The sequence below is a fragment of the Harpia harpyja genome, chromosome 9 (assembly GCF_026419915.1).
Source record: "Harpia harpyja isolate bHarHar1 chromosome 9, bHarHar1 primary haplotype, whole genome shotgun sequence".
Classification (NCBI taxonomy): domain Eukaryota; kingdom Metazoa; phylum Chordata; class Aves; order Accipitriformes; family Accipitridae; genus Harpia; species Harpia harpyja.
This window is the reverse complement of record NC_068948.1, coordinates 22,194,324-22,222,306: the sequence shown is the minus strand read 5'-3', so window position 1 is coordinate 22,222,306 and position 27,983 is coordinate 22,194,324. Positions and strand designations below refer to the sequence as shown.

At 63.1% G+C, this 27,983-nt stretch overlaps 3 protein-coding genes and 6 non-coding genes across 14 annotated transcripts; 2 read left to right on the top strand and 7 right to left on the bottom strand.

Annotated features, from left to right (window-relative positions):
• Positions 1–1,810: 1,810 nt before the first annotated feature.
• Positions 1,811–15,707, top strand: MTSS2 (MTSS I-BAR domain containing 2). 3 transcript variants are annotated; one of them, XM_052797346.1, is made up of 14 exons: positions 1,811–1,994; positions 5,919–5,980; positions 6,087–6,160; positions 8,091–8,175; positions 8,346–8,437; positions 8,527–8,601; positions 9,346–9,503; positions 9,597–9,704; positions 9,788–9,885; positions 10,464–10,590; positions 11,436–11,510; positions 11,837–12,013; positions 12,112–12,277; positions 13,230–15,707. In XM_052797346.1, exons 1-14 carry the CDS (start codon positions 1,926–1,928, stop codon positions 14,000–14,002), a joined length of 2,139 nt encoding a protein of 712 aa, XP_052653306.1. In that variant the 5' UTR covers positions 1,811–1,925; the 3' UTR covers positions 14,003–15,707. The 3 variants fall into 3 exon arrangements, with proteins under 3 accessions (XP_052653306.1, XP_052653305.1, XP_052653304.1); XM_052797345.1 differs by having other exon boundaries at positions 10,383–10,590; XM_052797344.1 differs by having other exon boundaries at positions 1,812–1,994; positions 10,380–10,590.
• A 221-nt stretch (positions 15,708–15,928) lies between these two features.
• On the top strand, positions 15,929–18,429 carry LOC128146300 (C-factor-like). Its single transcript, XM_052797564.1, has 6 exons — positions 15,929–16,184; positions 16,617–16,668; positions 16,908–17,095; positions 17,179–17,337; positions 17,455–17,565; positions 18,316–18,429. The coding sequence occupies exons 1-6, from the start codon at positions 16,047–16,049 to the stop codon at positions 18,427–18,429; spliced, it is 762 nt and encodes a 253-aa protein (XP_052653524.1). The 5' UTR covers positions 15,929–16,046.
• A 1,473-nt stretch (positions 18,430–19,902) lies between these two features.
• IL34 (interleukin 34) lies at positions 19,903–27,738 on the bottom strand. Of its 4 annotated transcripts, none has more exons than XM_052797561.1 (6): positions 27,641–27,738; positions 26,462–26,709; positions 26,249–26,352; positions 25,855–25,932; positions 25,591–25,764; positions 19,903–20,400 (listed from the first exon to the last, which is right to left on the bottom strand). In XM_052797561.1, the coding sequence occupies exons 2-6, from the start codon at positions 26,487–26,489 to the stop codon at positions 19,984–19,986; spliced, it is 801 nt and encodes a 266-aa protein (XP_052653521.1). In that variant the 5' UTR covers positions 26,490–26,709; positions 27,641–27,738; the 3' UTR covers positions 19,903–19,983. The 4 variants fall into 4 exon arrangements, with proteins under 4 accessions (XP_052653521.1, XP_052653520.1, XP_052653522.1 ...); XM_052797560.1 differs by having other exon boundaries at positions 26,462–26,825; positions 27,641–27,720; XM_052797562.1 differs by having other exon boundaries at positions 26,462–26,644; positions 27,641–27,715.
• On the bottom strand, positions 20,717–20,787 carry TRNAG-GCC (transfer RNA glycine (anticodon GCC)). The gene has a single exon. It is a non-coding gene; the product is annotated as a tRNA-Gly (tRNA).
• TRNAG-GCC (transfer RNA glycine (anticodon GCC)) lies at positions 21,655–21,725 on the bottom strand. Its single transcript has one exon. It is a non-coding gene; the product is annotated as a tRNA-Gly (tRNA).
• TRNAG-GCC (transfer RNA glycine (anticodon GCC)) lies at positions 22,588–22,658 on the bottom strand. Its single transcript has one exon. It is a non-coding gene; the product is annotated as a tRNA-Gly (tRNA).
• On the bottom strand, positions 23,681–23,751 carry TRNAG-GCC (transfer RNA glycine (anticodon GCC)). Its single transcript has one exon. It is a non-coding gene; the product is annotated as a tRNA-Gly (tRNA).
• TRNAG-GCC (transfer RNA glycine (anticodon GCC)) lies at positions 24,481–24,551 on the bottom strand. The gene has a single exon. It is a non-coding gene; the product is annotated as a tRNA-Gly (tRNA).
• TRNAG-GCC (transfer RNA glycine (anticodon GCC)) lies at positions 25,159–25,229 on the bottom strand. The gene has a single exon. It is a non-coding gene; the product is annotated as a tRNA-Gly (tRNA).
• Positions 27,739–27,983: the final 245 nt, after the last annotated feature.

Here is a 27,983-nt window from a genome sequence, read left to right as displayed (position 1 = left end):
AGCAGGAAAAAAAACCACCGCCAAAATTCTTCCAGGCCACGGTCACGAAACCACAGTGCGGTGACAGGCATTTTCCTGGCCCCGAGCAGCCGTCGGCACTGCCTTTGCCCCGTCTCACAGCACTGAGGGACCGTCACTGCCAGCACGTGCCGGGCTGCTGCAGTTCGGGGGGGTCACCGTTGCATCCCTGGCACATTTCAGGCCCTCACCTGATGCCGGGGAAAGGGGGGTTGGAGGAATTTGTGGAGTTTTTATGGCTCTTGGCCTGTTTACAGCAGAGCCGGGCTCTGGCTGTGGGTTCCCTGAACAGCCCCGCACCGATGCTGCTTTGGCCGGGATAAAGACATTCCTGTCATTCCTGGGAAAGGGCTTTCCAAACCCAGTCACGGTGGGTTAATTTTAACATCCAGCCCTTCAGGATGGGTGAACAGTGGCTTCCCAAGCCTGCCGACCGCTCGGGGTGCCAGGGGCATCCCTGCTGCCTGTCCCCAACCACTGCCAGGTTATTGCCGGTGTGTGCTGGGGCTGCTGCAGGCCCCAGAGCTCTGCGCATGGCTCCTGCTGGGCTCCCCACCGCTGAGTGGCCTCTTTCCACACCGAGGGACAGGGTTTATGGGGAGAAATTCCAGCCGGTTGCCGGAGTGCCGAGCCGTAATCATTTCCTTATGGGTGGCTCTTGACCAGCGCCGGCCAGAGCAGAGCAGTGCTGCTGGGGCATCGCCGGCAGGGGATCGGGGCTGCTTTTCTGGCAGGAGGGGGAATAGGCGGCTCAGGCTGAGCCCTGAGCCCCAACTGAGCATCGTTTCACCGTGAGGTGCAGCAAGGTCTGTTGGGGCTCAGCCCGGCACCCTCAGATCCCAGGAGGCTGGGGATGGGGCCTCGGGATAGCTACGGAGAAGGGCTTGTCTGCTGGCAGGCCGCACATTTCCCACGGCTCTCTGGTAATCGAGTGCCTTAAGATGTTTCAGAGCTGCTGTATAATCACCCCGGAGGGCGTTAAACTTCAGCCTGCATCAAGGTGCTTGCCCGCAGCACACGTAGGCATGCGCCTTCCCCAGGTAAGGCAGGCGGTGGGGGTCAAACAGCCCTTGGAGAGGCTAAAGGGAGCCCTGGCCTGGAGGCAGCATCCCCCACACGCATCTCCAGGGGTCTGGGGCTGCCCCCAAGCATCCCGTAGCGGTCCCGATGCTTACCCCAGGCCCAGCATCCCCGAGTGCACCCCGAGGCTCTCCCGATCCCCACCCAACACCCCAAGAGCATCTCCTGCTCTGTGAGCAAACCCAGGGGCTGCACCCCAGTCCCAGCATTCCCGACCATCCCTCGGGGCTCCCTTCACTGCAGCCCTGGGGCTCCCGGAGCTGCTCCTCCCCCCGCAGCAGCTCCCAGCGTATCCCCGAGCGCCACCGGGCCTGGCCCCGGGTGCCCGCTGCTGCCCCCCTCGCATCCCTCGGGCTTCCCCCTCGCAGCGCCCCCCCTCGCTTCACCCCAGCCCCCCCCCGGCCCGGCCCGGCCCGGCCCGGCCCCGTGGCGGGCGGCGCATGTGCCGCACCGATCCCGCCCCGCTCCGCCCCCGCCGCCGCCGCCGCCGCCCCGGGGTGCCGTTTTCCGCGCCCCGCTCCTCTCCGCTCCGTTCTCCGCTCCGCGCTCCGTTCTCCGCTCGGCTGCCAGGGAGGGCGGGAGTCGGGGGGGGGGGCGGCTTTCTACTTTTAAGGGGGGCGGCGGGTCCGCTAAACCCCCGGGGAAAGGGGGGGGGCGATGCACCTCGCCGTGCCCCGCCCGGCCCCCCCCCCCGCCGCTCCGCCGCCCCGCCGCCGCCGCCGCCGCCGCCGCCCGGGCGCCGCCCGCCCCCCGCCGCCGCTGAGCCTGGCCCGCCGCCGCGGCCTCCCCCGGCGGCGCCGCCCGCCCCGGGCTGCCCCAGCACCGCGATGGAGACGGCGGAGAAGGAGTGCGGAGCCCTCGGCGGCCTCTTCCAAGCCATCATCAACGATATGAAGGTAGGGATCCCACCCCTCGCCCCTCGCCGCCCCCCTGATCCGCTGTCGTGACAGCGCTCCCCCCGCACCCCCACCCCATCCCGGGCAGCCCCCGCTTCGCCGTTCCGGACCCCGCCGCGGGTTACCGGGGCTCTGCTGTCCGGCCTCGGGGTGTGTATCGCGGCCCCGTGTCGGGTATCGGAGCCCCACATCAAGCCCCGCGTCCGGTGGCGGGGCCCCACATCGGGTGTCGGAGCCTGGCACTGGGTGCCGGAACCCCCCCCCCATCAATCCCATATCGGGGTCCTGCGTTGGGCATCGGACCCCCCCGTGCTGGGGATCGCAGCCCCGCATCAGCCCTATATCCGTCACCAGGTATCGGAGCCCCACGCTGGGGCTCACAGCCCCATATCAAGCCCGTGTCCATCATCGGGTGTCAGAGCCCCACATCGGGCATCGGGGCCCCACTTTGGGAGTCAGAGCCTGGCACTGGGTGCCGGAACCCCACATCAACCCCATATTGGGCATCAGGGCCCTGCGTTGGGCATCGGACTCCCCATGCTGGGGATTGGAACCCCATATCAGCCCCGTATCCATCCTTGGGTACCGGAGCCCCAGGTTGGGTACTGGAGCCCCACGTTGGGTATCACAGACCAGGCATTACTGCCCCACGTCAGGTACCGCTGGCCCCACATCAGGCATTGCCGCCTGTTTTGGGCATCGCGTTGCCCCCGCCACCCTCTGCTCCCCAGCTTGGATTTCTGCCTGACCTGCTGGGGTTTGCACCAATGGAACAAAAAGGTCCCCCGGCTCCTTGATCCCATTTCCCAACCCAGGGAGGGGACATCGCCTCCACCCTCCCTGGGAGCGGGATGGGGCCATGTTTAAAAAAAAAAAAAAAGCCTTTTTTTTGTTTGTTTTCATTTCAAAAAAAATAAATAAAAAATGCTGGGGGGCATTTTTATCTGGGGGCTGAGCGGGGAGGAAGGGACCAGCCGGGTTTCTTCATCTTGGGGGGCTGAAATTCCCACTGTCAGTGCCAGTGTTGGGGTTTAGCCCCAGTCGTTTTTGGAAGGCAAAAGCTCTCTTCCTCCTCCTCCTCCTCCTCCTTCTCCTCCTCTTCCTCTCTTCTTGCGGCAGCCCAGTCCAGACAATGCTGTCATTGCCAAAGCAGGGGAGGGGGGGATAAAAAAAAAATAAAAGCCTTGCTGAGAAGGAGGTTAACCCCTTCGAGGGGTGGTGGTGGCTCTGTGGGGCTGGACTCTGGCTCGGGGCTGGGAGAAAAGCCCTTGAGGGAAAAAAATCCCTGCTCTCTCCAGGCACCAGCCCCAGCGCGGTGGGGGCCCGGGCTGGTGGGGAAGGGTGCCGGGGTGATCAGCCCGCCCAGATACCTTCAGCCCAGCCACCCCCTCCTGGCAACCCCGCTGAGCCCCACGCCCCCAGGGTGGAGGTGGGGACAGCCCGTGCCTCAGTTTCCCCATTCCCCCCACTGGGGCTGCGGAGGGGATGAGGCAGTCCGGAGCCATCACCGCCCCGGCTGGTGCCAGCACGGCCACACAGCAACGTGCCCAGCCCCATCGGGACATGGTTGGGCCGGGAGCCCCTCACCGTGGTGTCCCATGCCTGCGTGCCCCAGGAAACTGGGCTGGATTCATTTTCATGGCATTCGTAGGTAGGAAAGATGAGAAAAACATAATAAAGAAGAAGAAAAAAGGCCCACCATGCTTGGCTTGTACCCTCCACAGCCCCGGCCCAGCGCTGGTGGCCCCTAAGGATGCATCATCCTCGTCCCTGTCCCCATCTCCCAGCCATGTGGGTGTCCTGGCATGTGTGCTGGGGGACCAGGAAAAATAACCCCTTGCCCAAAGAGCTGATGGCATTCAACAGCAGCAATGTGCTTAGGGTCCAGCAGCCAGGACGCAGGGGCAAAGGGACCTTATTTCGGTGGTGGGTGGCTTTTCGGCGCGCCTCAGCCTGTGTTGGGGAGGACTTGGGCAGCAAAGCCTGGTGGCAGTCCCCGAGCCAGCGGCGTTCCCAAGCCAGCTTCATTCCTGTTGCCTCTCTTCCAGCATGCTTGGTGTCCCTGGGTGACCTTGGCATGTCCTTGTCCCTGTTCTCCTCATCCCCATCTTCTTCCTGCCCAGTACCATGGGGGGCTGGGGGCATCATGACCTGCCCCCTCATTTGGGGGGATCCTCCACTCGCCCTAGCTGGGGTGGCTGGGTGAAGGTGGCCCTGGGATGGTGGCCCTGCCCTCCAGCGATGGCAGTCCCTGGGAACTCATGGCCCCGAGCCAGGGCACTACCACAAGTGGCACATGAAGTGGCATCCTCAAACCCCTTCCTTGCTGGCTCGTGAGGAACTTGGGGCTTTTGTGGTCCCCAAAAAAGAACGCTGGGCTGGTCCTGTGCCCCCTCAGTGCAAACTCTGTCCCCAGAGGTGCCACCAAGCTGGGCTCACGGGGATGTGCAGTGACCCACATCCTGCAAAGCTGGCTCCGGTGCCCATGTCCCAGCCTGGTGGCCACCCTAGGGGAGTTTGCAAGCCCCCAGCACTGCCATCAGATGGTGGCACCAGGATGGCCTCACCAGGATGACAGCACCGGGACTGGCCTCGCCAGGATGGCAGCACCAGCATGGCATCACCAGGATGGTGGCACTAGGACTGGCCTCACTGGTATGGCTTTGCTGGGATGGTGGCACTGGGAGCAGCCTTGCTGGGATGGCACCAGGATGACCTCGCCAGGATGGTGGCACTAGGACTGGCCTCACTGGCATGGCTTTGCTGGGATGGTGGCACTGGGAGCAGCCTTGCTGGGATGGCACCAGGATGACCTCGCCAGGATGGTGGCACTAGGACTGGCCTCACTGGCATGGCTTTGCTGGGATGGTGGCACTGGGAGCAGCCTTGCTGGGATGGCACCAGGATGACCTCGCCGGGATCGTGGCACCTGGATAGCCTCACTGGCATGGTGGCACTGGGACTGGCTGTGCCAGGCTGGCACTGGGATGGCCTCGCCAAGATGGCACCAGGATTAACCTCACCAGGACAACACTGACTGGCCTTGCTTGGATGGTGGCACTGGGATGGCCTCGCCATATGGATTTGCTGGGATGGCACCAGGACTGGCCTTGGTGGGATGGCACTGGAGCCAGCATTACTGGGACTGGCCTCGCTGGGATGGCACCAGGATGGTCTTACTGGGACTGGCATCTCCAAGACGCCGCTGGGACTGCTCTTGCCAGGACTGGCCTCACTGGGACAGCGCTGAGATGGCCTCACCACCAGGGCACTGGGACTGGTCTTGCTGGGATAGCCTCAATGGGGTGGCATCAGGATGGCCTGGCCAGGATAGCACTGGGGTGGCCCCCCAGCACCTGTGACCTGTCCTTGTCCCCACACAACTGCTCCATTCAGGGCTGGGGGGACCCCAGACCTTCCCTCCTGCCCCGTCAGTCCTCGTGGGCTCAGGGGAGCCGGGAACTGGGGCTACCCACTGTGGGGCTGGAGCCCTCCATGATGGTGGTTTTGGCCATTGCTGCTTTGGGGGAGGCCACAGGCGCTGGGGTGCTCTGCTCTGCTGCTGGCTGGGGTCTCAAAGTTTGCCTGTGCACCAGCTCCTTTCCTCCCCTCAAATTTCCAAACCCATAAGCTGCTTTGACCCCTTTGAGGAAGAGATCACCCAAAATCCCAAGGTCTCCCTGGTCTACGAGGTTGTGTGGCCAGACTGGAAAGGGTAAAACCCAGGAGGGCAAAAGGGTTGTGCTCAGCCTTTATTAGCCACCAGAGAAGCCACACCCAGCCAGGCATGGCCACCGAGCTGCCCCATGTCTCCGAGCTGCCCCATGTCTCCGTAGTGGTGAAGGGGGGATTTGCCTTGCCTGGGGAGGGGGCGCGGGGGGGGCGAGGGGCTCTGGCTCTCACCGTCCCCTTCCCTCCTTGCAGAGCTCCTACCCCATCTGGGAGGATTTCAACTCGAAGGCCACCAAGCTGCACTCCCAGCTCAGGTGAGTGGCCAGGGGAGGGACACAAGGGACACCCCCTCCCCCACTACAGGCAAATCTCGGGGTGCCCAGCGCCCGCTGAGCTCCCCCCTCGCTCTCTCCGCCCCAGGACCACGGTGCTGGCCGCAGTCGCCTTCCTGGATGCCTTCCAGAAAGTGGCCGACATGGCTACCAACACCCGAGGTAGGGTCCTCCCCACCCAGGGATGGGTGTCCCCAGGTTTGGCCGGGCAGGGGGATGGGTGGCGAGTGTCCCCTGTGGGCTGGGTGGGCTTCAAGCAGCAGCTCCACCATCCATGGAGACATGTTCAACCTGTCCCCACCCTGAGATGGAGCATCCCCTGGGAAGCAGGGTTGGAAAGATGGGGTGCAGCTGAGGCTGGGGAGCGGGTGAGGTGGGCACCTCACTGGCATCTTCTGGTGGGGCTGGTTTGCTTGCGGGGAGATTCAGGGTGGTGCAGCCTCGTGCTGTGGTCCCCTGCACCCATCTCTGCCCCCCCGGGATGCACCCAGATCTGGGGTTGTGCCGCTCTCCCGGTGCCCCTTGTCCCCTGCACCCACCTGGGAGGTGCCCAGGGGGGGTCTTGGCTGCGCCAGGGGGCTCTGGGGAAGGGGGATTAGATGGAGGGAGATGCAGGAGCCCATGCTCGACTGCTTCGGGGATGAACCCCAACCCACCGGGGAGGTGACGTGAAGAGCTGAGGCTGCAGGTGGGGCACCCTACTGCGCTGCTATGGGGTGGGGGGGCCAGACCCCCAGACCCTCTCCAGGTGCCCAGTGGTGGCAAGGAGCCACTTCCCACCGCTCGGTTTCTGCCAAGCAGATGGTCCCGGGCTGGTTTGCAGACTGGCAGCATCCAGGCCATCTGGAGTGGCACGGGGAGGAGGAGGAGGAGGAGAAGGAGGAGGAGGAGAAGGAGGCAGCAGCTTGAGCTGGGATCAGCTTTGCCTCCAAACCCACTGGCCCACTGCACCAGGGAGATTAGGGGCTCCCCCAGCAACCCTCCAGCCCGGGCACCAAAAGCGAGGAGTGGGGGACACAGTGGGGGGTGCTGGGTACAGCCGGTGACCAGCACCACGGGAGTTGGCATCATGGGGGGCCACCCTGTAGTGCTGTGCCAGGTGGTGGCATCTCGGGGACACCACTGGATGTCCCTGCTTTTTGGGGGGGGGGGGGGGAGGCAGAGCAGTGGCATGGGGAAACTGAGGCAAGGCACTGGGTGGGGGCCGGCTGGCGGCCTCACACGAGGCGCCTGAGCGCGCAGGGGAATCGGATTAGGAACAGCAGGAGCCAGCATAAGAGCATTAGGAGCAGGATTAGGAGAATACCCCAGCACAGGAGGAGACGGCCCTCCACACACAGGCTCCCCTGTTTCTGCAGCACTGGGGTGCTGGGGGGGGTGCCCAAAACTCCTGCAAGGGGTGGGAGGTGTCTCTGGAGGCTTTTTTGGGAGAGAAAGGCAGAATATCACTCCCTAGCCTGCGCTCAGGGATTTCGGGTTGCTGCTTTTCCTGAGATTTGCCAGCAGCACTGCCACCATGTGGCCATCCTTAGGCTTCAGAGTTAACAGTGGGTTCACCAGAAAGGGACGCTCCAGCTTTCCACTGCTGGCAACTATCTCCCCAGGGAGCTCTCACTCCCTTTTTATGCACTCGGGATCATGCTTGGAGGTGAGGGACGCAGCCGGCTGCCTGGCATGGAGCCGGGGAGGGAAGCAGGTCCTGGAGCTGCTTGCTCCCGGCTGGCTGGTTTCTCGGTACATGCCTGGCCGGCTGCACAGTACCTCACCCCCCGCTTCCCTGGCCCCACCCCAGCGCTGGATTTGAGACAAACTGGGAAAAAAACGGGAGCAGGTTTTCATTTCGAAGCCGTGGGAAGGGATATTTAGTGCTTTATTTACTAGTTAGTGGATGTTGATTTATTTATTAAGTGGATTTATCGGGGGAAAAAGTGAGCTACCTCTGACCCAAAGTGTTCCCAAAGCCCAAGGCATCCCAGCACTGGTTGTCCCCGCTGTGAGCCAGCCTGGTCCCAGTATACAAACTGGGCTGGTACTAGTGTGAGGGTGTCCCCTGCCCCTCATTAGCAGTGTTTCGCTCCCCCCCCCCCCCCAGGTGCCACGAGGGACATCGGCTCCGCGCTGACCCGCATGTGCATGCGGCACCGCAGCATCGAGGCGAAGCTCCGGCAGTTCACCAAGTAAGCGTCCCCAGGGCATTGGTGACATGAGTTGGCCGGGCTCAGCCCTCCCTCTCTCTCTGAAGAAGGAGATGCTGGATGTCAGCTGGGCCCAGGGTGGGGGGCACAGCTCCGCCCCAACCCAGCTCCAGCGCTCTCCCACACTCTCTGCCTCTCTCTCCCTGCTCCAGCGCCCTCATGGAGAGCCTGATAAACCCTTTGCAGGACAGGATTGAGGACTGGAAGAAAACTGCCAACCAGCTGGACAAGGACCATGCGAAAGGTACGGCTGGGCCGAGCTGGATCTGTCCTGCGGGGGCTGTGCCCATCAGCTGGGGGGGGTCCCCTCTGACAGCACTTCTGTGCCCCCAGAGTACAAGCGAGCCCGCCACGAGATCAAGAAAAAATCCTCCGACACCCTCAAGCTCCAGAAAAAGGCTCGCAAAGGTGAGGGGGGGGTCTCCCGGGGGGGGAGGTGCCCCCACCAGCCCCTCCATGGCACCCCCGGCCAGGGCGGGCATCCCAGATGTGACATCCTGGCTGCTAACCAGGGTGGGGGTAGGCACCAAGGGGGTCCCACTGCCCCCCTCACAGAAAGGGGGGTGCCAGCATGGCCTGGGGGGTGGCGGGGAGGCAGGGGCGCGCGTCCCGGCCCTCGGCCTCTTTTCACACGTTTTCTCTGTCTCCTTCTCTCTTCCCTCCCCTCCACATCCTTCCTGTAGAGCTGCTTGGTAAGTGAACCGCTGCCCCCCCCTCCACACCCCTCCCGGCCCCCTCTCTGCTTCCTCGTCTGCTCCACTCCTGCCTGGTCTCCCTGGGGCTGCCTCAGTCCATCCATCTGTCCGTCCATCCATCCACTCCCTGTGCCCCCCCCCCCGGCTTTTAGCTTAGTTTAGCAGTGGCACCCCAGCGGGTCCTCTGGTCCCAAGTGCCAGGGATGAGGATGGGGTGGCAAAGAAGCCCCACCTCCCCGGGGCTGCCGTGGGGTGAGGGTGCTCCCGGACACTCCTGGGATACCAGCACGGAGAGGGGGGCAACCCATAGTACCCTCTGGGACGTGAGGATGGGGTGATGTCTCCCAGCCGGAGCCAGGGGGTGGCCTTGGTTTGGCCACGGGACCCCCAGCACATTGCGGGGGGCGGGGGGGGGGTGTCAGAGGAACCCAGTGCTGATGGTACCCCCGTCTTGCAGGGAAGGGGGACCTGCAACCCCAGCTGGACAACGCGCTGCAGGATGTCAACGACATGTACCTGCTGCTGGAGGAGACAGAGAAGCAGGCAGTCCGCAAAGCCCTCATCGAGGAGCGGGGTCGTTTCTGCACCTTCATCACCTTCCTGCAGCCCGTGGTGGTGAGCGCCGGGGGGGCCGGGAGGGGGTTGCGGCAGCGGGGGAGGTTGCTGCCGCCTGATGGGTGCTGATGCTCCCCCTTTTCTTGGCCGCAGAATGGGGAGCTCACCATGCTGGGAGAGATCACCCACCTGCAGGGCATCATCGAGGACCTGGTGGTGCTCACTGCTGAGCCCCACAAATTGCCCCCCGCCAGCGAGCAGGTCAGCGGGGGGGGGCAATAAAAGGCGGGGACAGGGGAGTGGGGGAGCATCTTTGGGGGGCCTAAACCCCATCCTTCCTGCAGGTGATCAAGGACCTGAAGGGTTCTGACTACAGCTGGTCCTACCAGACCCCCCCATCCTCGCCCAGCAGCTCCAGCTCCCGCAAGTCCAGCATGTGCAGGTATGGTGGGGTGGGGTCCCTGCCTAACGCTGCCTGGAAATCCAGCCCCCTTTGTTAGCCCCAGGGGGCTAATGATGCTTACGGCCCTTGGGGATGCTCACAAGGTGCACATCAAGGCCAGCTGGTCCCCAGTAATGTGGAGGAACTGGTCTTGGTGCACTGGGATGGGTGCGGGGTCAGGGCTGGTAGACCTATGGGGCAGGACGGGTGCCTGGCATGTCCTCTGGGTTTTGGGGACAATGTGAGCTGTGCAGGGGGGGTCTGGGGGCAAACATGTCACCTTTGCCGTGTTGCTCAGCCTGTCCCCTGCCACTGGGGGAACCCAGAAGGGAAACAGACAGTGTGCCTCAGTTTCCCCAGGTTGGGGTGTGGGGTAGGGTGCTGGGCTTGCTGCCCGGGGACCCCGCCACCTCCGAACCTCCATCTTAAACTCTCTTTTCCTTCCTTTGTCCTCCCCTCCGGCGTGTCCCCATCCCCCCCCGGCACCCCCCCAGCAGCGTTAGCAGTGCCAAGGGTGGCATGGCGTGGCCCGGCGGGGCTCAGACCTGCTCACCCAGTTCCACCTATCGCTACCGCAGCCTGGCGCAGCCCCCCGCCGCCACCACCCGCCTCTCCAGCGTCTCCTCCCACGACTCCGGCTTCATCTCTCAGGATGCTACTTACTCCAAACCGCCTTCCCCCATGCCCTCGGACATCACCAGCCAGGTACGGAGGGGGTCAGTGCTGCCGCTGCCCCCCCGTGCCTCAGTGTTCCCTTCTGTAGAATGGGTGGGTGCTGCTGGGCGCAACACAAGGGTCCAGTGTGGATGTGATGGGACCCACCCCCAGGCGTGTTTCCAGCTGCATTGGCATCATAGGAGATAAATATTGGAAATATTGGGGGATGCCAGCCCTGCTCGGGGCCACCATGGGCCATGGTGCACAGAAACCTCATCTGTGACCCCCCCCCAGGGATGGGGCACAGGTATCCCCTCCCTGTGCCAGGGGAACAGGGTATTTCCCAATCAACCCAGCCCCATAACACCCAGTTTGTACCAGTCCCCTGGCAGGCAGCACAGAGCAAAGCTTCCCCTTAGCCCTGCATCCTCCCTGGTGTCAAGGATGCTCTGGGCGCCCCCCCGATCCCTTGTGCTGGCTGCGCCGCCGGGCTGCCTGGCACTGCCTGCACCGGGTTGGCATGCCCATGCTAACCTGGCATTGCCAACCCGGCGCTGCTCACGGTGATGAGAGCGCCCAGGGATCCCAATGCCATGGCTGCGGGGACCATCCCCGCTCCCCAAAATGACTGTTGGCTCTGCGGAGCTTGGGCTGAGCAGGGGGAAGGGTTGGGGCTGAGCATCCCAGCTTCAGCCAGCCGGCACCTCCCCGGCTCTGTGCTCCCTGCTGCCGGCTCGGATCCTGCTTGCTTTCTCGCATCTGCTGCCATGGGCTGGGGACCCGGGTGGGCTGGGGCAGCTGGGGATGCTGCTCTACCCAGGGGTCATGGCTGTGCTTGCTAACTGCCTCTTCTCTCCCCCTCCGGCTCACGGCTTGGCCTCCTGGCACAGCAGAAGTCCTCCAGCTCGGCGTCCTCGGAGGCCTCCGAAACCTGCCAGTCGGTTAGCGAGTGCAGCTCCCCCACCTCGGTTAGTTCTTGCTCCGCCGCTGGGGCATGGGCAGGTGGCGGAAAGGTGAAGCCTTCAGCAGCAGCACCCTCCTCTTCCTCTCCTCCCCTCCTCGGTGCTGTCCCCCATCCCACCAGGGTTGCATTTCACACGTGGGTCCCCCCACGCCTCGTGGGGTTCAGCCCCTCAGATCGCCCCATCCCGCCCCTCCCATGGGGCAGAGCATCCCAGACAGCACCAGCGGCTCAGGGTGGGGGGATGTTGGTGCATGCCCCCTCCCGTCCTGCCCTGCTTTCAGCTCCTGGTCCCAGTGTCCCTGGTGTCACCCCATGCCTTGCCCATTGCAGGACTGGTCCAAGGCCAGCCCCTACGACCAGCCGGTGGTCCCCACCTTGCAGCGGCGCAAGGACCGTGTGGAGCACCTGCGGGAAGCCGAGATGGGTTCGCCTGCCAGTGGGTACTCGGGCATCGGCGGCGAGGATGCTCCCAGGCCCCGAATGTCACCAGCTACGATTGCCGCCAAGGTACTGGCTCCGACGGGGCAACCACAGAGGTGGTGGGCTTTTGGGGGGCTCCCAAGAGAGGAACCAGGGTGCTGACAGTACCCCCCTTGCCCCTGCAGCATGGGGAGGAGGTGTCCCCTGCTGCCAGCGACCTGGCCATGGTCTTGACCCGGGGGCTCAGCCTGGAGCACCAGAAGAGCAGCCGGGACTCACTGCAGTACTCCAGCGGCTACAGCACGCAGACCACCACCCCCTCCTGCTCCGAGGACACCATCCCTTCCCAAGGTACCCGCCCCATGGCAGCGAGGGGCACCTGGGCCCACCCGAAATGGCACCTGGAGAGGGGAAGGGGACGGCAGAGGCTTTGGTGGTCCCGGGATACATCTGTGTTGCGCTGGGTGTCGGTAGCATTGGGTTGTGGTCACGTCACATGGGAGCTGGTGGGGTGAAGATTTAATGATTGTGTGCGTTGGGGGTTTGGCATGCGGCACAAGCATCGTGCCATGTGGTAACCATGAGGTTTCCTGGTTAGTTGGGTGTTAGTTGGGTCTTGATGGCTACAGTTGTGCTGGGCAGTGCAATAACAGGTAGCACCATGTGAACTGTGGTTGGTGATGGTTTGTGGTGACGTGTTTGTGCACAGCATTTGGGTACAGGTGGAAACGGTGGGTGATGGCAGTGGAGGTGGCGGTTGGAGATCAAGTAACCAGGGGTACAGTCGTGTTTTGCTGTGATCGTGTTGGCTGAGCTGGTTGTGAGCACATGATGGTGGAGTTTGGCTGTGATCACATGGTGATGGTGGTGGTTGGGGTCGTTGCAATGGCAGTGGTTGGGTTTGACTACGACCATGTGGTAGTGATGGTTGAGGCCAGTTGTGATGGTCGTGGCTGGGGCTGGTTGTGATCGTGTTGTGATGGTGACAGTTGGGTTTGGTTGTGATCTCAATGTGATGGTTGGGGTGATTGTGGTTGCCTTCCGATGGTGATGGTTGGGTTTGCTTGTGGTTGCCTTCTGATGGTGATGGTTGGGCTTGATGGTGAGCATAGTGTGCCAGCAGTGGTTGGGGCCAGTTGGGATTATGTTGCAATGGTGGCGGTTGAGTTTGCTTGTGGTCGTGCTGCAACGGCATTGGTTCAGGCTGGCTGGGATTGCATTGTGAAGGTAGTGGCTGGGCTTGACAGTGCCAGCTGGGCCACCCACCGCCCACCCAGCCATGCTGACTGCCACCCCCCCCCAGGCTCTGACTACGACTGCTACTCGGTGAATGGCGACGTGGAGTGTGACCCCCAGAGCGACTTCGACAAGTCCTCCACCATCCCACGCAACAGCAACATTGCCCAGAACTACCGGCGGATGATCCAGACCAAGCGTCCTGCCTCCACTGCCGGGCTGCCCACCGGCACCAACTTACCAGCCGGCACCACCCCAGGGGTGGCCACCATCCGCCGCACGCCCTCCACCAAGCCCTCGGTCCGCCGTACTCTCTCCAATGCTGGCCCCATCCCCATCCGACCCCCCATCGTCCCCGTGAAGACCCCCACAGTGCCCGACTCCCCTGGCTACGCTGGCCCCACACGGGTCGGCAGCGAAGAGTGCGTCTTCTACACCGACGACGCCTCGCCAAACCCTCTGGATTTTGCCAAAGCTTCGCCCAAGCGGCTGAGCCTTCCCAACACCGCCTGGGGCGGCGGTGCCATGGAGATCTCCGTCTACCCCGGGGCCGGCCAGCACCTCTCCGCTGAGGAAGAGGAGGACCAACAGTTGGCTGCCAACCGGCACAGCTTGGTAGAGAAGATTGGTGAGCTGGTAGCTGGTGCCCATGCCCTGGGGGAAGGCCAGTTCCCCTTCCCCACCGCCCTCGAGGGGTCCGGCCCCAGTGAGGATACACCTGCACCCCCTCCGGCAGCCTCCATGGACCCCCCGGCCGAAGACATGCTGGTGGCCATCCGGCGCGGGGTGCGCCTGCGCAGGACCGTCACCAACGACAGGTCGGCCCCGCGGATATCGTGATGACGCCCTGGCCAGCGGGGACGCGCCTGCCATAGCCGACGGACCCCCCCGGGGGCACCCACTGCGCCTCCCCGGGAGCCCCCCCCACCCGCCGGCACCTGCTGCCCCTGCCCCTCCCTCGCTGCCCCCCGCTTTCTGCTCCTCTGTCTCCTCCTCCCCTCCCAGCCCTTTCCTTTCCTTACACCTTTCCTTCACTTGTTCTCTCTTTTTCTCTTTTTTTTGTTTTCTGTTTTCTTTTTCTTTTCTTTTTCTTTTTCTTTTTTTCTCCTTTTCTCTTTTTCTCCTTTTCTCTTATTCTTCTCTTATTTTCTTATTCTTTTCTTATTTGTCTCTTTTTCTTCTCCTTTTCCTCATTTTTTCTCCTTCTCCTTTTTCTTCTTTTTCTTCTCTTCTTTTCCTCTTCCTTTTCCTCTTTTTCTTCTATTTTCTTCTATTCTTTTCCTCTTTCTTCTTTGTTTCTTCTCTTTTTCTAGTCTTTTCCTTCTCTTTTCCGTCTCTTCTTTTTCCTCTTCTTTTCCTCTTCCTTTCCTCTTTTTTCTCCTCCTGTCTTTTTTCCTCTTTTTCTCCTTTCCTTTTTTCCCTTTTTTCTCTCTTCTCCTTTCTTTCTCTTTTCCTTTTTCCCTCTCTCTTTTCCTCTTATCTCTGATTTCTCTTTTCCCTCCCCCTCTCCCCCCCAGGCACAGGCGGGTGTCCCCAGCCCCAGCAGAAGGGGACGGTGCCAGTGGGGACCACAGCAGGAGCAGCACCAGGAGTGGGGGCCCTGTCCCCGTCCCCCGCCCCAGGTGCCTGCTTGGGATCAGCATGGCTCAGCCCCATTTTGGGGGTCAGAAGCAGCAGGGAGGAGGTGGGGGGGGGCGGCGTGTGTGAGAGGGCGGGGGTACGGTGGGGGGACAGGCACTACAGCCCCCTCCAACTTGTGGGGACACTGGGACTGAGGATGCTGAACCTCCTCTTTGTCCCCCCCCTGCCCCTGGGGATCACTGGGGACCCTCCTAACCTCCCCCAAACCCCTTCCCTCTCCCTCAACACCCGCAGACCCTGCACAGGGTCCTGGCTGGGAGGAGGGGGGCCGGGGGATGGGGGGGTTTCACCCAGACCCCCCCACCCAAAGCGAAGCAGCTGATTTCTGCCGGCGGCTGGAGGAAAGCACAACCCCCTTGGCCCTCCCCGCTGTACATAGTCCCCCCCCCCGCCGCCCCGCTGTCTGTCGCATCGCAGCCCCCCCCTTTCCCTCCCCCTTAGAAATAATGATTTAGTCCCCCCCCATCCCTCCTCCTGCCCAGAACCGCTGATGCCAAGTGACAAATGTTTGGGTTTGGGGGAGGGGGGGGGTGTCTCTTATTTTGTACAGAAAACGAAAATTCCTTGGAAAAAAAAAAAAAACGACCTGTCTTTTGACTGAAGTAACTTTTCTGGTGCTGTTGTTAACTTGGTCCTTTTTTTTTTTTTTTTTTTTTTTTTTAATTTATTTCCCCTCTGTGCTCCTGCCTCTGCCGCCGCTTCCCTCCCTCCCCGTCCCTCCACCAGGTTTCTTTCTCTTTCTTTTATTCCCTCTTTTCTTTTAATTTTTTTTTTTTTGGTGGTAATTCCCCTCTTTCCCACCCACCCCCCGCCCCCCCCCAATTTCCATAGTCACTGCTACAAGTAACGAATGCACTGTGAAGATTCCAGTATTAATAAAGGTTGTACTGTAATTAATAACCTCGCCTGCGGTCCTATGGATGTGCTGGTACCCTGGGGTCACCACAATAATGGGGGACAAGTGGGAAGGTCCTGTCACCCCTTTGGGGTGCCCGTGACTGGGGAGGGTGTATGCTGTGGGGTACAGGGGTGGTGAGACATCCCCATGGTCAAGGTGATGGGTGACCCCCTGGGATGCAGAAGAGCATCCCCCTGCCCCATCACCTCCAGGAGAGGGGGTGCAAGCGGTGCCCTCCGCCCCCCCATCCATCCCAGCAGCACCCGCGCTGCCACCTCCCAAATTACTGAGGCCGATTGCCAAACCTCACTGGGGCAGCACAACCAGCTGCAGTGAGCGGTGAGGATGGAGGGGCTCAGTGTGGGCAGCGTCCTGCTGACCAGCTGCGACGGAGGACTGGGCCTGGGGCTGCTCAAGGGTTTGCTGGAGCAGCCCAGCCCCCCTCGGCACCTCTTTGCTGCTTGCCTGGACCCCCAGGGGAAGGTAGGAAGTTGGGGGGGGGTGGGCGGACAGCTCGGGGACAGGCTGGGAAATGCAGCGGCTGGGGCTGCCGCTGTCCCCACCTGGCTTGGGGGGAGGGGGCTGAGCATCAGCATCCCACACTGTGATTGGCATGGAAAAATATATATTTACATATTTAATTTTTTTTCTCCTCTTGGCATAGATACGTGCATAGCAGGGGGGTGCTGGGGGGTTGCTGGCAGCCCCCACACCAGGGACATCACTGCCAGGGGCTTTGAAGCTGCTGGGCTCAGACGGGTGCAGAGAAGCAGCAGCTCACCCTGAATCTCTTCCACTGGGGCTTGTCGAAACCTGTCAGCTGTGACATGCAGGGCCACCCGATTCCCACGCAGGCATGGCACAGGGCCACCCTCCACCTGACACCCCCCCCTTCCCCCCCCTTTCTCTGTGTAGGCGATCAACGAGGTGGCTTTGGGCTGTCCCAACATCGTGGTCCTGCCTCTAGGTAGGTGCTGGGGTGGAAAGGGGATGAAGCCTCTTGGGATTTAATGGCACCCGTGGGTGGTTCCAGGAAATGCCACCCAAGCAGGCGGGTCCCTCGATTTGGCTCAGCCCAACCGGGTCACTGCTGGGACCAGGAGGATGCTCGGTGGCCAGGAGCTGCCTCCCACCATGTCCTACAGCATCTTGCCTGGGACAGCGCCCCCCCCCAGCCTGTCCCCAAGCTGCCCTGTCCCCTTGTAGATGTGACAGATCCCAACAGCATCAAGGCAGCAGTCAGGAAGGTGCGGGAGGAGGTGGGAAGCGCCGGCCTCAACCTCCTGATCAACAATGTCGGCACCACACGCCGCAGCACGCTGGCCACTGAGACAGCAGAGAACATGACCCTCGTCTACACCACCAACACCATTGGACCCCTGCAGACAAGCCAGGTGAGGCCACAGGCACCCCCTGCCCCAAACGCTGGCAGCAGAGAGGAAGAGGATGGTGATGCCTGAGTGCCTGTCCGCCACAGGCGTTCCTGCCCCTGCTGAAGGAGGCTGCTGAGGCCAAAGGGCAGCAGGGGATGAGCTGTAGCAGAGCCGCCATCATCAACATCTCCAGCATCCTGGGCTCCATCGAGGCGGCGAAGGCTTGGGAGGAAAGGCAGGACGTCTGCTACCGCTGCAGCAAGGTACCGCTGCCAAGAGAATGGGGAGGAATTTGGGGGTCACCTCCTGTGGCAGTCCGCCTCCCCCCCCATGCCAGCCATGGCAGTGCCACCCTGTGATGGAGGTGGTTGTGCTCCCAGGCTGCGCTGAACATGCTCACCAAGTGCCTGGCCCTGGAGTATGGGAGCAGCGGGATCCTCTGCGTGTCCGTGGACCCTGGCTGTGTGACGCCTCCCTTGGGACAGGGGACGGTGAGTGACAGGAAGTGCACAGCCACCCTGCCTTGGCAGAGACCCACGGGCATCCCTTCCTGGGGTGTCCCTTCCCGGGCACATCCCTTCCCATGGGCATCCCATCCCAGGGACATCCCCTCCCACCAGCATCTCTTCCCATGGGCATCCCATCCCAGGGGCATCCCTGCCCAAATGCACCCACCCCTGTGCAGCCCCGGGGTCCCAGGAGAGCTGCACCAGCACAGCAAAGGGCCAATTCCAGGCTCTCCCCCAAAACGATCCAGTTTCCTCCCTATTTTTTATTTCATTTCCCATCCCAATCGCGCGTCAGCAGAGGGCACCCCGGCCCTGTGCTCGGCTCCGGCAGGAGAGCTGCACCCAGGGTGCTGCCTCCCCAGCACCCCCGGGGCCTTCATCAACCCAAATTCAGCTTCTCTGACCATGCCAAGAGCAGGCAGGCAAGGTTAGAGACAAGCAGCCTCTTGCAGCATAGCTAGGCAGGTCTTACCCCCACGCTGGCTTGCGGAGGGAACAAATGAGTCACTTTTTTTTATTAGGAACCACAAAATTAACCTCCATTCTTATAGCACCCAAATTAGGGACGATTAATTTGTGCAAAGCCACATCCCTTGGCTGCTAGAGCATCTCCAGCCTCTCCCAACCTACCCTGGCTGGACCTGGCATCCCACCACGCCGCAAGCTGGGGGTGCTGGGAGCAGGGGGGCGGTGGGCTTATTTTTCTTTTCCCCGTGCCCTTGAGTCCAGCAGGACCCGGTGACAGAGGAGGAGAGTGTACAGGGCGTCTTGCGGCTGCTGGCCCGGCTCTCAGCCACCAGCAATGGCACCTTCTGGGACTGGAGAGGGCAGAGCCTGCCCTGGTAAGACCTCAGTAAAGTTAATTAATTGTCATTTCCAGGCTCGTTTTTGGATCTGTGGGGGGAGGGCAGGGAACCCCTGTTCGTGGGGTGAGAGCTGGGGTCGCTGCCCACCCCCCAGGGATGCTGAGTTGGGCTGGGGCAGCAGAGGGAAGGATGCTCCAAGCGTGGTCCTGCATCTCGGTGCCAGGCTCCACTGGGGCATTCCCTGGAGCTGAGGGATCCCCCTCGGGCATCCTCACACTGCCCGAGGGGCAGGTCTGGATACAGCCCCACTCTATGGCCATAAGCTAACTGCGGTGGTGGCCTGGGGGCATCCCAGACAGCCCCGAAACTGCAGGCATGGGGCATCCTTACTGGAGCCCAGGTCTCGTCTTGCTGAGCCTGGCTCCCCCCAAACCAGTCGGCCTTTCTGTGCCCACCCCAAGGATGCTGATGGGCTTTTCTTTCTGCTGGTTCAAGGCCAGCAAAGGCTCTTCCTCTTTCAGCAGCTGGGGGTTTCAGAGCAGGAGCCTCTCCCAAGCCGTAGCACATCCCTAGGCATGTCTTCTGGGATCTCAGCACCCCCCGGGCTGACCCTCCCTGCATCCATCCCATCTCACAGTACAGCACGAGGTATTGCAAACAGGCTTCAATCCCCCATCACATGAGGGCATTTCTGTTGTGGCTCTCAGTTGACATTTTTGAAGCCATCCCTTGAAAGAGGGACCGGAAAAAAAAACACATCACATCTCAAGTGGGCACTTGGGCTGGAAACGCAGGGCTTTGGCAAGTCTGGAGTCCAGCTGTTTGCTGCTGGGATGCTCGGTCAGGGTCACTTTTTGCTGGGGCAGCTTTGTTTTTTCCCACGGTGGAGGAGCAGGGGGGACCATTCCCACACTTGATGTGAGGGAGCAGGAGGTGGGAGCTCAGCCCCAGGGGCTCGGGCAGCCCCAGGTGGGTCCCCAGAGCAGCTGGGGGATATTTGTTAAAGCCAGCAGGGATGGGCAAGGGGGTCCCTCGAATTAAAGCCCTTTATCAAGCGGCGGATCATAGTTGGTGGGCTTTATATGAGCTCTGCGTGGGCTTTATATAAACATGAACGGGGAGGAGGCGGCGGAGGAAGAAGACATTGCATCCGCTTGTTCTGCAGTGCCCACAGCCTCACCTGCACGCTCTCATAGACTTGTAAGCCTAAGCAGCCTGCAGCCAGGAATACACCAATTAAGGGCTCTAATAGCTGATTAAGGTAATTAACTAAGCTGGGAAGGGGGGAGGCAGCCAGCCAGCCCCCAGCCCCTCCTGCGCACTGCCTGCACCTCACTGCCAAGCACAACAAACAAATCCAGATGTTTTCTTGCTGGGGAAGCAGCCACGGCTGACGGAGGTGGCTCGCCAGACCGTAGTTCTGGGGGTCGCTGTATTGGGGCGAGTATCTCCCCCACAAAGGCGAGGGAGGGGACTGACACCCCAAATGAGGAGGCAGCGGAGGCAGCTGGGGTTCTCTCTGCTGGTCCTTTATTTCGGGTAAGGTTGGAGGTTCCCGCGACCCGGTTGGACGCTGAGCTGCAACACTAGAGAATTAACTGGTGTTTAATGAAAGCTGAGGAAAAAATACAAACCAAGAGGAACCGAGCGATGCCCTCACCCCTGCTGCGGGCAGGGCAGCGTGTCTCCCCCTCCCCGCAGCCAGCAGTGGCTTGCCCATGGGGGGAGGCTGTGTCCAAGCCCCCCCCAGCCCACACCCATGTAGAAGGTGCCTGGCATTTCGGATGGGGCTGACCCTGTGGCTGTGGAAAGTCCCAGGGTCCTGGAGGGGGAGAGTGTTTGGTCCTGGAGAGGGTGGCATTTGTCCCCCTGTTGCACCTTCCTTGGGGACCCCCCCCAAGAGGCTCTGCTGGGGTGGGGGAGCAGAGCAGAGGCAGCATCCCAGGCTCCAGGGCAAGGAGAAGGCATCAAGCAAGGGGTCTTCTGCAGTGTTAGGTGGACTCCCACCGACCTGGGCAGAGGGGGACAGGCGTCACCACGTGCGACAGGACCCCCACACGTGGCCCCCACACAGGACACCCCCCCCCCACGGCCCGGTCCCCACTCACAGGGCACCCCGTAGAGCATCCGCATGACCTTGAGGCAGTTGTCCAGCAGCGCCTTGGGGCGCACGGCCTTCCTCCTGCTCTCAGCACCCCCACTGTGGACCAGCTTCACCAGGTCGGCCACCACCACCTCCACATCTGTCTGCAGGGACAGGTCACAAGGTCACCGGGGTGTCACCAAGCCCCCCCCCCGGGACACCAGGGTGCAAAAGCTACAGATGCTGCATTGGCCGGGAATCGAACCCGGGCCTCCCGCGTGGCAGGCGAGAATTCTACCACTGAACCACCAATGCCAGATGTGGAGTGCCCCACAGACCTGACCCACGGACCCAAACCCAGCAGGGGCAGGGGCAGCAGTGACAGGCACTGCCGGCTGTGAATCCCCCCCACTGAGGGGACCCCGACAGACAGCTCTCATGGCAGCACCTCTTCCTGCTGCCTCAGACATCAGCTCCAGCAAGGGGGGTGTTGTCATTAGCCTTCAGAGTTAACACTCTGATGAGATGACCAAGCAAAGTTCGCTCTCTCCTCGGAGGGGCTGCAGAACCTGCCTCACGGCACAGGACAAGCCAGCCACACTTTGGGTTCACCCTGGAGACCCAGCTGTGACAGGCCACCCCCACCCAGCACCTAAATGCAGCTGCCTCTGGGCTGTGGCGGTGCCTCCCAGCCCCAAGCATCCCCCATTGCCCTGGGCCAGGGACCCTCACTGCCACCAAGGCAAGGACTCTCATTGCCACTAAACCAGGGACACACTGACTGCCCCTGGGCGAAGGTGACTTCCTGTTGCTGAGCCATGGACTGTCATTGCCACCAAACCAGGGACCCTCACTGTCGTCGAGCCATGGACACTCACTGGCCTTTGAACCAGGGATGCTTAGTGCCACCAACCCAGTGTCTTATCTTCCAATGCTCCCAGGCCAGTGCCCCTCACGGCAGCCACCAAGAACCCCCTCCCCTCAACTCCCTGCCACAGCCCTTCAGGAGTCACCAAGGTGCACTGGGTCTGCCCCACCAATGATGCCACCCCGGGGGGACTGTACACCCACACAGGGACCACAGCAGACAGTGGTACCAGGGGGGTGCCAAATCCCTCCAGGCACCGCGGCAGCCCCCGAGGTCACCCCCCAGGGACACCAGGGTGCAAAAGCTACAGATGCTGCATCGGCCGGGAATCGAACCCGGGCCTCCCGCGTGGCAGGCGAGAATTCTACCACTGAACCACCAATGCCAGATGTGGAGTGCCCCACAGACCTGACCCACGGACCCAAACCCAGCAGGGGCAGGGGCAGGGGCAGCAGCGACAGGCACTGCCGGCTGTGAATCCCCCCCACTGAGGGGACCCCAACAGACAGCTCTCATGCTGGGGGTACAGCCATGGCAGCACCTCTTCCTGCTGCCTCAGACATTACCTCCAGCAAGGGGGCATTGTCATTAGCCTTCAGAGTTAACACTCTGATGAGATGATGAGCAAAGCTCACAATCTCTTTGGAGAGGCTGCAGAACCTGCCCCACGGCACAGGACAAGCCAGCCATGCTTTGGGTTCACCCTGGAGACCCAGCTGTGACAGGCCACCCCCACCCAGCATCCAGCCACAGCTGCCTCCAGGGTGCAGCAGCACCTCCCATTCCCAAACAGCCCCCATTGCCCTAGGCCAAGGACCCTTACCCCCACCAAGCCATGAACACTGCCTCTAGCCTGTGACAATCACTGCCACCAAGGTGGTGTCACTGTCTCTGAGCCAGGGACTCTCATTGCCACTGAAAGCCAGGGTGACTTACTGCCACCAAGCCAGGGATCCTCATGGCCACCAAGCCATGGACAATCACTGGCCCTGAGACAGGGACACTCACTGCCACCAAACCAGTGTCCTCCACCGTCCCTGAGCCATGGACACTCACGGCCACCAAGCCCCAAGGCAGCTCTTGGCCACAGCCCCTCGGGAGTCAACAAAGGCCCATGGCTCTGCTCTGCCCAGCCAGCGATGCCACTGCGGGGGGGCTGTGCAGGTGCCGGCGGGTGCCAAAGAGAGAGGCTCTGGGGTCCCCTCAGCAACCCCAGAGGGACAGCGGGGTGCAAAAGCTACAGATGCTGCATTGGCCGGGAATCGAACCCGGGCCTCCCGCGTGGCAGGCGAGAATTCTACCACTGAACCACCAATGCCAGATGTGGAGTGCCCCACACTGACCCATAGACCAAAACACAGCAGGGGCAGGGGCAGCAGCGACAGGCACTGCTGGCTGTGAACACCCCCGCACTGAGGGGACCCCAACAGACAGCTCTCATGCTGGGGGTACAGCCATGGCAGCGCCTCTTCCTGCTGCCTCAGACATCAGCTCCAGCAAGGGGGCGTTGTCATTAGCCTTCAGAGTTAACACTCTGATGAGACAACCAAGCAAAGTTCGCTCTCTCCTCGGAGGGGCTGCAGAACCTGCCTCACGGCAAAGAACAATCCATCTACACTTTGGGTTCACCCTGGAGACCCAGCTGTGACAGGCCACCCCCACCCAGCACCTAAATGCAGCTCCCCCCGGGGTGCAGCGGTGCCTCCCAGCCCTGAGCACCCTGTGGCTGCACAAAGCCCAAGTCGGGCAGAGGGCCGGGGGCTGCAGAGGCAAAGGGCAGGACTTCAGGGCTGCATTGGCCAGGAACCAGCCCTGGGCTCTCAGGGTGGTGGGGACAAAGACCATCCCACTGAGCAACCCATGGCAGATGTGGGGCTGATCACAGCTGCCCCATGGCTCTGTGGCCTGGGCACCCCTGACAGGGGCCAGCAGCCCAACTGCTCTGGAGCCAGTGTCCCTTCCTGCCAGAGAGCAAGGGACCCTCATGGTGAGCAAGCCACGGCTCCTCACCTCCACCGAGCCAGGGACCCTCACTGCCACCGACCTAGCACCCCTCGCTGCCACTGAGCCAGAGTCCCTCCCTGCCATGCAGCAGAGATGCTCCCTGGCACCAAACCAGCTTCTCCCACGGGCCCCTCAGTGCCACCAAGGCAAGGACAGGCACTGCTGAGCTGGTGCTGCCACCCTTGGAGCCTGACAACCCACACAGGGGCCACAGGGATGGGGCCAAGTGGAGCCCAAGGGAAAACCTCAGCCCCCCCCCCCCCCCCCACGGGCACCATGGCAGCCCCTGAGGTCACCCCCCCCCCCGGGACACCAGGGTGCAAAAGCTACAGATGCTGCATCGGCCGGGAATCGAACCCGGGCCTCCCGCGTGGCAGGCGAGAATTCTACCACTGAACCACCAATGCCAGATGTGGAGTGCCCCACAGACCTGACCCACGGACCCAAACCCAGCAGGGGCAGGGGCAGCAGTGACAGGCACTGCCGGCTGTGAATCCCCCCCACTGAGGGGACCCCGACAGACAGCTCTCATGGCAGCACCTCTTCCTGCTGCCTCAGACATCAGCTCCAGCAAGGGGGGTGTTGTCATTAGCCTTCAGAGTTAACACTCTGATGAGACAACGAGCAAAGTTCTCTCTCCCCTCAGAGGGGCTGCAGAACCTGCCACATGGCAAAAACCAAGCCAGCCACACTTTGGGTTCACCCTGGAGACCCAGCTGTGACAGGCCACCCCCATCCAGCACCTAAATGCAGCTCCCCCCAGGGTGCAGCGGCACCTCCCAGCCCTAAGTACCCCCCATTGCCCTGGGCCAGGGACCCTCACTGCCACCGACCTGGGGACATTCACTGCCACTGAAAGCCAGGGTGACTTACTGCCACCAAGCCAGGGATTCTCATGGCCACCAAGCCATGGACAATCACTGGCCCTGAGACAGGGACACTCACGGCCACCAAGCCCCAAGGCAGCTCTTGGCCACAGCCCCTCGGGAGTCAACAAAGGCCCATGGCTCTGCTCTGCCCAGCCAGCGATGCCACTGCGGGGGGGCTGTGCAGGTGCCGGCGGGTGCCAAAGAGAGAGGCTCTGGGGTCCCCTCAGCAACCCCAGAGGGACAGCGGGGTGCAAAAGCTACAGATGCTGCATTGGCCGGGAATCGAACCCGGGCCTCCCGCGTGGCAGGCGAGAATTCTACCACTGAACCACCAATGCCAGATGTGGAGTGCCCCACACTGACCCATAGACCCAAACACAGCAGGGGCAGGGGCAGCAGCGACAGGCACTGCTGGCTGTGAACACCCCCGCACTGAGGGGACCCCAACAGACAGCTCTCATGCTGGGGGTACAGCCATGGCAGCGCCTCTTCCTGCTGCCTCAGACATCAGCTCCAGCAAGGGGGCGTTGTCATTAGCCTTCAGAGTTAACACTCTGATGAGACGACCAAGCAAAGTTCGCTCTCTCCTCGGAGGGGCTGCAGAACCTGCCTCACGGCAAAGAACAATCCATCTACACTTTGGGTTCACCCTGGAGACCCAGCTGTGACAGGCCACCTCCATCCAGCACCCAAATGCAGCTCCCCCCGGGGTGCAGCAGCTCCACCAAGGCAGCAGGGGCCTGGGGGGAGAAGCAGGACCTCTGCGACTGCTGCAGCAAGGTACTGCCACTGGGAAAATGGGGACTAATTTGGGGGTCATCTTCTGCAGGATCCTTGCTCCGGCTGTGGCGGTGCCACCCCATGACGGTGGTGGCGACGGTTCCATTCACCCCCCCAGCCCTACCGGCCCCCCAAGGGGGTTTTGCAGGCAAGAAAAAGTCGTGCTGCATTGGCCGGGAATCGAACCCGGGCCTCCCGCGTGGCAGGCGAGAATTCTACCACTGAACCACCAATGCCAGATGTGGAGCATCCCCCGGCGCTGCCCCACGGTCCCGCACCCCAGGTGCCAACATCTGCCCCCAGCAGCTTGCCCATGCCAGCCCACCCGCAAGACCCATATGCAGGGGGGGCTGTGCACGCCCGTGCTGCACCCCCCGCCTCGGTGTTCATGCCCGTGGGTGCGTGTCCTCGCAGCGTGCCTGCATGCCACGCATGTGCATGGGCCACGTGAGCATGCAACACGCATGTCTGTGTGCACAGGCACCGGGTGCTTGCACACTGCGTGTGCATGCAGCACCCCTGTGAGGACTGTGCAAGGCTGCGTGCAAGCTTGCGGCCGGGCTGGCATGCCGGGGGGGGTCCCCGGGGTCTCCCCACCTGCCGGTACTTGCTGTACTCCTTGCCCAGGGCGTCGAAGAGCTGGCACAACTCCTGGGTGTACTTCCAGGATGGGTGCCTCTCTGGCAGCACCTCACGGATCCGCAGCACCGCCTGGGAGCTGACGTGGAACCAGAGGTACCGCAGTGCTGCCTCCGACACCGTCCCATTGCGCTGCAGGCGAGAGGGTGCCCCAGGTGAGACCCACCCCACACAGTCCCCGCGGGTCCCCGGAGCATCCTCGTCATGGGGCCGTCCCCTTACCAGGCGGGTGATGTTGGACGGCCTCAGCACCTCTTCGTACTGGACCTGGACCGTGTAGTTGATAGGGAAGTAGTGTTTCTGGAAAGGCAGAGAAGAGCGCAGGGGCTGGCAGCAAGGGGACAGGGACACCCCTGCCAGCCACGGCATGACACTGGGGAACCAGCAGAAAAGCCCTTTGACGTGGTCAGCCTCCAAAGATGCACCAGCAGAAGCAGCTCTGGACACCACTGGGCACAAGTTGCCCCTCCCGGTAGAAAGAACAAACCACCCCCCAGCACCCGGTCACTGTAGAGGCGGCAGGTGCTGCCCTCCCATGTCCTCCCCTCAGGAGCAAACCTGGGCTCTGCAATGCCACATGTCCCCCTCCCACCCCCCTCTCAGGGCTGGGGGTTACCATGTACCGCAGGCGCATCTCGTACTGCAGCTTGTCCTGGAGCAGGCGTGTGAGCTCGCATTCGCCCGGCGCAGCAGCCTCCAGCCCCAGCACGGCCAGGACACCTGGGCAGCCAAAAGCAAGCGGCATCAGCCTCCCCACCCCGGGGATGCCCCGTGGGGTGACCCCCGAGGTCACCCACCCCCTACCCCCCCACCCCCAAGCTGTACTCACACAGGACGGCCGCGTAGCCCTGCTGCATGTTGCCGGTGGCCGTCGGTGAAGCCCCGGGCTGCGCCTACATGGCCGGGGTTCACCGGGAGCCTCGTGGGCGGCAGTGCGCGCGGCGGGGGGACGAGGAACGGGCACAGACCCCGGGCACTGGGCTGCTCTCCGGTAGCCCCGGGCGGTTGCCCCCTGCCATGGATGGGGGGTTAGTCCCCCTTCCTGGCGGTCCCCACTGGCTTCTCCTCTCTGGCTGGCTGCGGGGAGGCAGCAGGTCCCGGGGCCATCACAGGGTGCTGGCAGGGATGCGCTCCGGGGCGGAGGGGGTGGGGTGGGGGTGAGACCCCCCCCCCCCTGCACTGCAAGAGGGGATCTGGGGGGAGAGAGCCCCGGCTGCAGCCCCAGGGCAGGCGGGCGCCCGGGCTGCAGCCCCCAGAGAGGGCACCCGCTCCCAGCCCGGGGAGCCGCGGGGAAGGGTGTTCCTGGCTAGGGTCCCGGCTGGCCCTGGAGGCCTGTGGGTGGCCTGGGTGTGGGCTGCCGGGGTGTCACCTCCCGGTCTGCTGGGGTGTCACCCCCTGGCACCGCTCCCAGGGGACTTCCAGGGCAGGGTGGGGCGGGGCAGGGCAGGGCAGGGTGGGGGGACCCAGACCAGCACCGTTATCCCAGCAATGAGTTTGTCCAGCCTTAGCAGGAGCTCAGCCAAGGAGTGCCAGGGGATGGGGCTGGTGAAGCGGGTCCCCACGCGGGGGGGGGGCTGTGTCGTGTCCCCATGCTGTCACCCCAAGGGGAAGGAGACCACACCGTGTCCTTGTGCCCTGTCCCGCACAGCACATCCCCACGCGAAACGGGTAGGTGGGTGTTGCGTCCCCGCGTGGAGCGGCCCACGCAGAAGGGTCCGTGTCATGTCCCAGCACAAAAAGGGCACCCCCCCGCGTCCCCACGCCGTGTCCCCTTGAGAAGGGGGCCGTGCCGCCTCCCCACGCCGTGCCCCCGCCCCACGTCCCCACGTGAAGGGACCCGCGTGCCGTGTCCCCGCGCCGTCTCCCCCCCACGCGGGGTCCGCGCGTCACCAGCCGCGGCACCCGCCGCAGCGCGGCCCACCCCGCCGCCGCCCTCTCCCCGCGCGCGTCGACCCCCACCCTCCCCCCCCACGCCCCCCCCCCACGCGCGAGGCGCCCGCGGACCCACCTGGCGCTGCGCGCGGGGCCGCCGGGCGCGGGACGCGTCTCCCCGCGGGCGGCGGCGGCGGGGCCGGGCCCGCGCTTCCCGGGAGGCGGGCGGGGGGCGGCGGCGGGGAGCGGGCGGGGCGGCGGCTGCCGGGGGCCGGGCGGGGAGCGGGGACCGAGCGCCCGCCCCGCACGGCCCGGCCCGGCCCGGGGCTCGTCCCTCCCTGCCCTGCCGCGGGTGCTCGGCTGCCCCGGCCCGGTGTCCCCGGCGTGGGCGGCTAGCCCGGGTGGGCGTCAACATGGTACGCAGATAGCCCAGGTGGGTGTCCCCGGGGTGCTCGGCTAACCCAGCCAGCCGGGTGTCC

Bases quoted from the DNA above. Each gene is read 5' to 3' on its own strand.
- MTSS2 (XM_052797344.1), top strand. From the start codon at position 1,926: ATGGAGACGGCGGAGAAGGAGTGCGGAGCCCTCGGCGGCCTCTTCCAA. The intron at 8,438-8,526 runs GTACGGCTGGGC...CTGTGCCCCCAG, and splicing joins GGACAAGGACCATGCGAAAG to AGTACAAGCGAGCCCGCCAC. The intron at 12,278-13,229 runs GTACCCGCCCCA...ACCCCCCCCCAG, and splicing joins GGACACCATCCCTTCCCAAG to GCTCTGACTACGACTGCTAC.
- LOC128146300 (XM_052797564.1), top strand. From the start codon at position 16,047: ATGGAGGGGCTCAGTGTGGGCAGCGTCCTGCTGACCAGCTGCGACGGA. The intron at 16,669-16,907 runs GTAGGTGCTGGG...GTCCCCTTGTAG, and splicing joins CATCGTGGTCCTGCCTCTAG to ATGTGACAGATCCCAACAGC. The intron at 17,338-17,454 runs GTACCGCTGCCA...TTGTGCTCCCAG, and splicing joins TCTGCTACCGCTGCAGCAAG to GCTGCGCTGAACATGCTCAC.
- IL34 (XM_052797561.1), bottom strand. From the start codon at position 26,489: ATGCAGCAGGGCTACGCGGCCGTCCTGT. The intron at 26,353-26,461 runs GTGAGTACAGCT...TTGGCTGCCCAG, and splicing joins GGGCTACGCGGCCGTCCTGT to GTGTCCTGGCCGTGCTGGGG. The intron at 20,401-25,590 runs GTGGGGAGACCC...CCCTCTGCCCAG, and splicing joins AGTACAGCAAGTACCGGCAG to GTCGGTGGGAGTCCACCTAA.